Below are 10,790 nucleotides of genomic sequence, written 5' to 3'. Positions count from 1 at the left end.
CAATATAGTTCCTTGAAGAATACTGCTTGGCTGACCTAGAATACCCGCATTATTAATTAAGATATCAAGTCGTCCAAATGTGTCAATTGTTTCCTTCAAAATATTTTCTGCTTCTTCAAATTTGGTAACATCTGCAGTTATACCGAGTACTTTATTGCCGAATTGCTTACATATTTCAGCTACGTTTTCAGTCCTTTCATTGTTTATATCTACAATAATAACGTTCGCACCGTTTTTGGCAAATTCCTTTACAGTAGCCTCTCCAATGCCACTTCCCGAACCAGTAACTAAAACGACTTTATTTTCAAAAGACATGTTTTCAAGTGTATCGTATCCTTTGGCACTATTAATTTCACTGATAACTTATTATTTTATCACACATGTATGTTTTAACACACCGCTGTTTATTTTTGAAGTAATATATTTCTTATCTTCAGTAATAATGTTGTCAGGTGGTAAGGTATTTTACCCGGAGTCGACAATTATAATTAAGTGCAGACTGGACTCGAAATAATCGAATTTGCCATTGCCAGTCCACAGTGAGTTAGCCTGATGGTAAATGTAAACATCTTCTCTATATGAAGAGGCCTGTACCTCATGGAACATATAGAGGCTGGTATCTGGTATTACTATTATATTTATTTAATCACTGGTAATAACATGTTTTTTTTGTGAATACCTGAAGATGTTTGTGTAACCTATAGCTGGATACCGATCAAAGAGCAGTAGGTAGCTTACGAACCGCAATTTCTTTAACGTTGTCTTTTTAATATACTTCTTACAAATAGACGTATAATGAAGGCGATAGATTCTAGAATAGCAGTAAATAGTTAAACAAATTACTATTTTAATTCAGAAGTGTGCCAACAAAAAGTACCCGTTAAAATGGAAACTCATAATATGGCAATCTTGTGCATAGTGTTAATGATAAGACCATCATATAACACAAACGAAATACTCATTGATAACGTTCCCATGCGAACATAATTGTAAATAAAGTGTTTTTGATCATGATACACGACTGCTATAAAGAGACAAGGGATCTATTGAGTACAAAAATAATAAACTGTTCGAAGATTAATATTATTCCACCCACAATTAAAGTTACCTATTCGTTTTCTAAACTAACGCGATGTAACCTTTTTTATGGTCTCTTAGACGCCTTTAGTAACTTGTAAACATTCAGTACAAAATTGAAAATAAAAAATATGGTATAAATATTTAATGGTATTTATTTTAACTAAAACAATCATAACAAGAATTTCAAATGAGATTATTATAATTCAAAATTGTACTCAAAGTTAATCTAATTAAATCACAGTTGAATAAAAACATCAGGCATTACTTGATGGACTGACCGTTGTCAATCAGGTAACATGCTCCTGTAATGCCGGCAGCTTTCTCACTAGCCAAATACACAATTAAATTTGCCACTTCACTGGGGTGCGAGCTCCTGCCAAGAGCCGTAGCCTTAGCGAAGTGCTCCCACTCAATAGGAATACCAGAGTTGTCTAAAAAGTTGGTACGAACAGGCCCAGGGTTGACAGCATTCACTCGCACACCCACCTCACCGAGTTGTAAAGCAGATGATTTCGTGAAAGAATCAACGGCAGCTTTCGTAGCACAATACGACGAGAACAGAGGTCCACTTCTGACTGAGACACTGCCCACGCTTGAATTGTTAATAATACATCCTTTGGTCTTCGCCAAATGAGGAGCAGCTAAAGTTGTGAAATGAACAACTGATCTGAAATTTGTCCTGATCAAATCATCAAGGCTGTCCATAATGGTTCCATCGAGAATCTTCACCGATTTCAACATGGCAGCGTTGTTGACAAGTACGTCTAGTTTTCCAAAGGTATCGATGGTCTTTTTCATGACATTCTCAATATCATCGGCTTTGGAGATATCAGCTTTGATCACGAGGACCTTCTTACCAAATTGCTTGCATTGTTCAGCTGTTTTCTGTGCTCTGTCTTCGAACATATCCACTATTACTACGTTGGCCCCTTCCTTGGCGAAAAGTATGGCTGTGACTTCTCCCATTCCAGAGCCGGCGCCGGTGATCAAGACCACTTTGTTTTCGAATTCCATTTTGTCTTCTTAGTACGTGCTTGAGATAGAGTGAGACTAATGATGCAATGTTAAACAGTCCAGGCTTTTATATCTATTCCAATACGAGAGTTACTTTGGGGTACCGTAGGAAAAACAATAATTCTTCAATGAAGATACGCAATTGAGTATCTGGATAAAAAAATATTGTGAAACATTGTTCTAGTTCCATATCTTTCTAATGTTATGCCATTACTGTTTGCAATGATATTATTTTCTTATTTTGACATGACATTTAGATGTTTAATTGTTCAAGACACTGTTTGTTCATTCTTTAATTCAACTAGTTAATGGCAATCCAAAATCATCAGCTAAAATACTATTTAATGTTTAGTACTAACTGGCGTAGATTGCACATATCCGTAAAATCTGGAATTTTCATGAATAGTTTAGCTATAGTGTTGTGTGCCGTCAGTGATCAATACTCCTCTATGTGGGCAAACGATTTTGTTCAACAGTGGTACAATATAGTTTGCTGGTCAGGGTGCTGAATAATCATATATTATTTTAAGGCTATCTACGGAACCATTTGGTTTCCATAATACAGCGGTTTATCTTATTGCTCGTCTCTTACATAATATTGCGCAATTTCGAAAATACGACATCTATTAAGTTTATTGATTACAACTATACATGCCAGTAGAGATAATACCTTAATTAGGATGTGATAGATCTGTTCTGATAAAATAATTCTTTATCATGGTTTTAGAGAATGGCTTGCTAGGAGGAATTTAAGAAAAGGTTGTATTTTTTAAGCTCTTTAGTTCTATGGCTAGTGAAAATCCTTTATGGCGTTAAAGGCCTAGAAATTTCGAAAATGCTTTTAAATTAATATAAAAAATGACTCGTTGTTTTTTTCCCTCTCAAAGTTAACGAATATAGAGCCATATTCACATTTACAAAGTCAGATATAAATATAGGAATATAGCATAAATAAGTGACACTGCGTCAACGGAACCAATTACACGTTTTCAAATGCTGTGGAACCCTCATCATCGTAAATATTTCAATATGACTCATATCTCAAAGACATAGAGTTGATTTTGCTGCTGCTGTACAGACTTCACAATATAATCCATATCAGATAAGATATATTATGACCTAACGATTGCTCGTCTTGCTTGAGAAATATTTTTTTGATATTCACTTACTAATCACTTATAGTTAAGTAGCTCCGAAGTCGAGTACAATTTCATTTTTTTTTTAAATAGATATTGAATTTCCATAACGTTAAAAAAAATCACTAACTATGTGTAGAGGTATTTCAATCTACATATTTCCTATCAATTCGTTCAAACTTTAGTATGCAGAAAATCCTAGAAGGAATAGCAGATTGAAGAATCGTGATGCAGGTAAATAATAATTTATTTATTTATCACACTAATCTACCATTACAGGTTACTTAACCAAATGCGGTAGCTAGAACTAAACAAAGGTAAAGGTATAATAAATATTTAATATAATAATAATAAATATTTGCTTAAAATAAAGACTATAACTACGAAATCTAAAATAAAACAACTGACATACTAAAACGCGTTACATAAATTTTTTAATATTTCAGGTTCTTACATAAATTTATTTTAATTTTTTGTATAGATTATACCGCACTCAACCAATAAACTCAGTTAATTGCAGACTTCTGTTCAACGTAGGTGTCCTACAATTTAGGTCAGAAATAGAGAACTTTGTTAATATCATGCTTTAATTGTGTCGCGGAGATCACAAACATTGTTTTTCTTTAAAAGGAAAACGACTCTCGGTTTTGTAATTCAATCATTCTATCTTGGGAGCTAAAGAAAACAGTGCTCAGTGCTTCTTCACAAAGACACCTAGACTCAGGACAAGCTTTCACGGGGATCGAACCAGGGCAATGTCGTGCTCTGTGGAGTTGGCTTGGTGGCTATCACCGGTGGATGGCTATCCGTGCAGACAAATTAGATCAAAAAGATTTCCCAGACTTAAAAGAAGTGATTTTGAATCACACGAAGACTAGGTTCAGATAGAAAACAAAACCGCGTCACGTTGAGCACAGTGGCAATATAGCAATCAATACTTGGTACTCGAATGATAACAGAATACTTAACTTATAAATAATAGAAGGATGCTTGGCTCTCTTAATAAAACCTCTTTTAATGTCGCGTAGGTTCTTGAAAGAAAGTGGCAATCAAGATTGTAATGCGGAATCACTGCAATCAAATGTAAAGAGGAAACGTTCATGATGTAAGTACTTTAGAATATCCACGACCATTCTGATACTTCTAAATTTTGGGCTACTAACAAAATACACCACCAGACACCAGAGTCGGGACCAGCATTTGTGGATCACACAAACTTGCGCGGGCAAGGAACCGCGTCGCGCACAATGGGCGGGTCTGGTTTCAATAGCTATGTAATAACCACACACCAAATGTAACTTTACTAATAACAAACAAACAAATAAGAGCAGGAAAAGATAACAATTAATAAGAGATAAAAATTAAAAGATAGAATGAAAAAAAAAACAAAACAAAGCCGGTCGACACCTGAAAGTCTCACATTGTCACTCAGATTGGCTATTGACAGTGTATTAAGGATGCAACCAAGGAGAGTCTATTGAATAGGTAGGAGTCATTTCAAAAAACAGGACGTAATTATGAAAGGCTAGATTGGAAATGAGTAATAAATACACAACTTTTCAACTAAAAGGATATAAGTGACAAAATAAATAAGACACAAACGAATTTCACAAAAGCAGTCAATTCATTTTTTACACATAATTTCAACTACCTCAATAGCAAACCATTATCAATGTCATAATTTGAACCAGTTACACTTTTAGCTCTATCACTAGCAAGGAACGCGATGATATCAGCCACTTCTTCTGTCTCAGCAGCGTTGCCTAATATAGTTATTTTCATAAGGCCTTCAAGCAAAGAGTCTGGTAAACCACATGCATTGAAAATATCAGTAGTATCTGGTCCAGGACAAACTGCATTAGCCCTCACACCATTTTGGCCAGCTCATATGCAGTACTGCGAATGAAGTGATCCAGTGCAGCCTTATACACTTTATATTATACACTGAAGAGGCTGGGAGGTTTGTAACGGCCAGTCACACTTGAAATATTGACAATATTTCCCTTCAAAGGAACAGCTCTTATGTTCTCGAAGACTAGGTTCAGATAGAAAAAAAGCCGCGTCATGTTGAGCACAGAGTCAATATAGCAATCAATACTTGGTACTTGAATGATACCAGAATACTTAAATTGTAAGGGTCGTCGCACACGGGCTACCGGCCACAACTACAAAACGCCGCAACAGGCATATTTACTGTAGTTTATAAGGACTTGCTGCATAAGGTTGTAGCTAGTGGTCGCTACACGCTACAAAACATTGCTCGCTCTTCTATATAAACTGCGTAAAAGTATAGGAAATATGCCAGTAGCGGCGTTTTGTGGTTGTGGCCGGTGGGCCGTGTGCCCTAAATAATGCAAGGATGCTAGGCTATTCTCATAAAAAAAACCTCTTTTCAACGTCTCGTCGATCATTCTACTTTGTTTAGTAACCCCAGCATTATTGACCAGAATGTCAAAATTTCCAAATTTGTTGATTGTTTGTTGGACTGCCGATTTTACTTCAGCGTCTTCCCTCACGTCTGCTTTGATGGCGAGTATCCTAATGCTAAATAGTTTGCCGCTTTTAGCCACTGCCTCTAGTCTATCTTCATTTATACCAACAATTGCAACGCAGCACCAATACCTGAACTTTCATCAGCAATTTGAACGACTTTGCCTTTAAAACTTATTTTAGTTTTACGTATTTTATTGACGGTAAAAATAAATACATTGAAAACAATTCACTGTTCGATCATGGGTTTGGGTTCATTATCTTGAGAATTATATTTACTTTATCTCACATGATGTCTGAATATGATCGGTTAATGTGATTGGATAAGGATGCATGTCTAATAAAGTTTAATTTTATCTCATATTGTCAAAAGTCTTAAGTAACATATGGAAGTATTTCCCTTTCAAAATATTAATAGCAAATATTCTTAATGTATGAAAAGGTGTGAGCTAAATTTCAGAGGCTTTATAGATATTTGTTAAACATAACGTAAGTACGCTGTAAATTACTTTGAAAATCTTAGTGGCATTCTGTGTTAAATATGTTAAAGGATTTAAAGTAAAAATACTACAACAGTTAAATAATTGTTGTCTCAATAAAAAGCGTGGCAAAGTCGAAATCAACATTATTTTGAAAATAATACTCCTGGAGTGACTTGTTTCATCTGAGACCAAATCAATCTTCAAGGATGTGGAAACTAGCCATAGTATGTTTTTAAAATATTTGACACGAATGGATTAATTCTGCCTAAATACCTACTAACAAGAGGGAATAGACGCTACATATAAATAAGCGATACCGATAACTTTGCACGATTAACAATAAAATAAAAATACTATTAAGTACAAAATACTCATAGTCATCGTTACAGTAATAACAACATATCTGGATAGTGAATAACACAGACGATCTTCGAATTTTCATCATCCATATAATCCTTAGATGACCGCATCGCATCACGTCATTTTTTTGTTATCGAGTTCTAAAAGTACCTAATGAATAAAACACCAAGATTAAACGATTAATTTACGATATATAAATGATGAATTTTCGTGTTCTCTTATTGTGTTCCGACTCTCTTAGTGTGCTACTCGTACAGTCAAAGCTATGTTTGCAAACAAAGTTGTTCTCATCACTGGCGGTAGCTCCGGTATCGGAGCGGCTGCAGTCGAAGGCTTTGCTAAAGAAGGTGCCTTCGTTGCTTTCGTTGGAAGAAACGAAACTAAATTAAAGGCAGTTGCAGAACGTTGCGGAGCAAACACCTTTCCCATAAAAGCTGACATCGCCAAAGATGAAGAAGCGAAGACCATAGTGGCGAAAACCATTGAGAGGTTTGGTAAACTTGATGTCCTAGTGAACAATGCTGGAGTAATGCAAAGGGTGAGCTTGAGCGACCCAAATATTTTAGATGCCTTTGATTTCATTTTGAATACGAACCTGCGATCTGCCGTGTTGTTAACAAGTCTGGCGATTCCGTATCTGAAAGAAACGAAAGGAAACATCGTCAACGTTTCAAGCATAGGGTCATTCCGCATTCCAGCTGATGTTGAAGGCTTGGTTAGTTACTCAATTTCAAAAGCCGGATTGGATCAATTCACCAGAGGTGCTGCTAAGGAGTTTGCTTCATTTGGGTAAGGGTAAATTCTGTCAACCCTGGGCCTGTAAGAACTAGACCGGCAATTAACAGTGAAGGTAAATATTTTCCTGACGATGACCTCATAATTAAGATGACAGCATTGGGAAGAGCATCTGAGCCAGATGAGATCAGTGGTCATATCCAATACCTAGCAAGTGATAAGGCTAGAAGCGTGACGGGTACGTGTTTCGTTATGGATAACGGCGTTCTGCTTAAGTAATATTATTGTCGTGCAATACAACAATCCAGTAAAAGTTCTGTTTATTAGATTGCTGATTGAAAATAAAACATATACAGCATAGATCTCACTTATTACTTGTATAGAAACACGTATAAAGTACCTATTTTTTCATTTGCTAGTACAAATATTTATATCCTAATGGGGTTTCGTAGCTAAAGGGTAAAAATGGACCCCGAAGAGTAAGGTTCCGCTATCTGTCCATCTGCATCCCTCTCGCGTCTGTCGCAAGGCTCTTATTAACCATGATAACTACAAAGTTGCAATTGTCATAAAAAATATGAGTTTCTGGTACCACTATAAAAATAAACTTAAATATTTGGAATGAAACTACTTTTACGGATTTTATCGCGGTTTAATTTTAGATTTTAGTTCCCGACGTTTCGAAACCGTATTATTGGAACCGAAAATTAAATATTTGGATTATAAATGTGGCATTTGTCAGTCCAGTAGTCTGACTTCAAAAAAATTTCACACAAAATACCAGAGTAATCTCCAAACAATGAGGTGACACAAAATGACAAACAATATCACTGAATCATCATGACTTTAATCAGAATATATCGAAAGATATTCGTAAAAAACATGTCACGTGATTTTCGCAGCTAACGCAGCAACTTAATAAGCCATCACTTTGAGAAAGATATGGATAAAAAATATTATTCAGGATTTACAATTATACCAATGCATTATGTGTATTCCAATATCATGAAATAATCCCAGTCTATGTGCAAGCACAATATACTCAATAGGTAACAAAAAATATTTGTCCTAGGATTGAACTCGCGGAACGATGCAGACAGCGGCCATTATTGTGATTACATATCTCTTATTACTTGATACCTACTACTTGACCATCTATCAATTTCAATCTCAGAAACTATTACCATGCGTTTGGAATGAGAAGGTTCTCATCAAAATTGTTCCTACGGCTCACAATAAAATACCTAGTCGGAGAGTTCGAGTCCTGTCAGTCGTTCGAATTACTATAGTATCTATCCTACTACTATTATAAAGGCGAAAGTTTGTAAGTATGGATGTATGGATGTTTGTTACTCTTTCACGTAAAAACTACTGAATGGATTTGAATGAAACTTTACCACAATATAGCTTATACATCAGAATAACACATAGGCTACAATTTTTGAGGTTTCTAATGTGAGGTCGTAAAAAAACACATTTTTTGCGCCTACATTGCAAACGCTGACTGAATCCTACAAGATAGATAGAAGGCAGGTATAAATTATAACTTATATCTTCTAACCACGCGGACGAAGTCGCGGGCAACAGCTAGTCTACTATACTTTTGTACTATGGTACGAAACTATGCGTTTGAATTAAATATTTGTATTATCCGATTATTACAGTGTTTCCTGCGCATTCAAATTATAAGAAAATATCCATGTCGGATAGGTTCATATGTGCATGGGAACAACGACTTAATTCTCTTTGCTAAAATAATATTTTGCAAATCAACATGTCACTATGGCAGTTAAAACCTCATTTGAAACGCATAGGTCTGTGTACAAAATACATTCCTTGTTACGCATCTATGACAATAACACTTGATATTGGAACTTCAATATTTAATTAATGTAACAGTAGATCGGTCTTTAAACAGTTAGTGAATAATTAAAACCTAACAAAATGGTAATTTGTTGCTTACCGGTCGATCATGCCAAAGAATTACTCCAAGGAACAGGTAATTTAAAATGGAAATAAGTCATGAAATGGAATTCATTTTGACAGTGTCAAATATGTATAAGTAAATTGTCATTGTCATATTTACATAAATACTTCGTAAATTTTTAATGTTTTACAACAATGCCTACAATTAGTAAACAGCATCACACTGATATCTTTCGAAAACTGATAAGATTATTCCATCACAAGCATGCGCTAATCTTCATCAATGTCTCTTACGTAATAGCTGTATGCACTTATCTGATTATTCTCTGGCATCAGTATACATTTCTATTCACCGCAGAACAGTCGATATTACAAGAGGTAATAAGTAATTAAATTAAAATGAGTTTCTGTAATAAAGTTGTTTTGATAACTGGCGGCAGTGCTGGCATAGGTGCTGCGACTGCTGAAGTGTTTGCCAAGGAAGGCGCCTCACTCGCAATAGTTGGAAGAAACGAAAACAAATTGAAAGAAGTGGCTCAACGTTGTCAAGAATTAGGATCTAAAACTCTCACCATCAAAGCTGACCTGACCAAAGATGAAGAAGCGGATAGTATTGTGAAGAAAACTGTCGACGAATTTGGAAAATTGGATGTTCTTGTCAATAATGCAGGGATATTGAGGCAATCAGGTATCATGGCAGATGACTTCTTATCATCCTTTGATGAAGTGATGAACACAAACATTCGCGGCCCTGTTCGAGTCACTCGCTCTGCTGTGCCCAGCCTTATTGAAACGAAAGGGAACATTGTAAACGTATCAAGCATTGCCGCTACTAACGTGAACAGACCAACATTCATCGCGTATAAAACCTCTAAAGCTGCTTTGAACCACTTCACCAGATGTGTTGCTTTTGAACTTGCTCCTCATGGTGTAAGAGCAAACTCAGTTAGCCCTGGACCAACACGTACAGACATATTTGAAGGATTACAGGTAAATGTTGATTGGTTATTAGACAAAACAGCTTTACTTAGAGTATCAGATCCAGTAGAGATCGCTGATCTCATTGTGTACGTAGCTAGTGATAAAGCAAAAAGCATCACTGGTTCTAACTACATCATTGATAACGGTTCAATGCTAAAATGAAGTAAATAGACTTGGCACAGTCAAACAATGTTTCTAAATATACTCTGCCCGACGAATACAAGAAACGACTCATGAAATATTTCTGTCTATAAATAAATTGGATGTAATAAATTGATCTTTTGATTTTTAGTATTATTTTCTTCCTATTACAACTCATTATTATTCTTTAGTGTTGATCGGAAACATTTGCATCTTAAGTTGGCAAGGTCGACACTAAAGTGGCTGATAACATTTCTCGTTATCAAACATAATGCGTTTCGCAAACGATGTCAAGAATTATGGTTTATGTATAATTAAATTCATATACTCGTACATTCTTTTGAAATAAGCAGAAACATAGTTGAAATGCTATTTGGGAGTATTGAAAAATTGAAATATAAAGAAAATTAAAGCGTTAGGTTTAACTAACTTTGATAAGAACGAA

General features: G+C 35.4%; 2 protein-coding genes, 1 long non-coding RNA gene and 1 pseudogene across 3 annotated transcripts; 3 read left to right on the top strand and 1 right to left on the bottom strand.

Annotated features, from left to right (window-relative positions):
• Positions 1-1,341: 1,341 nt before the first annotated feature.
• Positions 1,342-2,094, bottom strand: LOC113503119 (3-oxoacyl-[acyl-carrier-protein] reductase FabG-like). Its single transcript, XM_026884937.1, has one exon. The coding sequence runs from the start codon at positions 2,092-2,094 to the stop codon at positions 1,342-1,344; it is 753 nt and encodes a 250-aa protein (XP_026740738.1).
• Positions 2,095-2,351: 257 nt separating this feature from the next.
• On the top strand, positions 2,352-4,566 carry LOC113502992. Its single transcript, XR_003401399.1, has 2 exons — positions 2,352-3,464; positions 4,259-4,566. It is a non-coding gene; the product is annotated as an uncharacterized LOC113502992 (long non-coding RNA).
• A 2,201-nt stretch (positions 4,567-6,767) lies between these two features.
• On the top strand, positions 6,768-7,655 carry LOC113502991 (annotated as a pseudogene).
• Positions 7,656-9,340: 1,685 nt separating this feature from the next.
• On the top strand, positions 9,341-10,495 carry LOC113502860 (uncharacterized oxidoreductase TM_0325-like). The gene has a single exon (XM_026884590.1). The coding sequence runs from the start codon at positions 9,623-9,625 to the stop codon at positions 10,364-10,366; it is 744 nt and encodes a 247-aa protein (XP_026740391.1). The 5' UTR covers positions 9,341-9,622; the 3' UTR covers positions 10,367-10,495.
• Positions 10,496-10,790: the final 295 nt, after the last annotated feature.

Source organism: Trichoplusia ni, chromosome 18 (genome assembly GCF_003590095.1).
Source record: "Trichoplusia ni isolate ovarian cell line Hi5 chromosome 18, tn1, whole genome shotgun sequence".
NCBI lineage: Eukaryota > Metazoa > Arthropoda > Insecta > Lepidoptera > Noctuidae > Trichoplusia > Trichoplusia ni.
The sequence above is the reverse complement of the archived record's forward strand: the minus strand, read 5'-3'. Positions and strand labels throughout refer to the sequence as shown.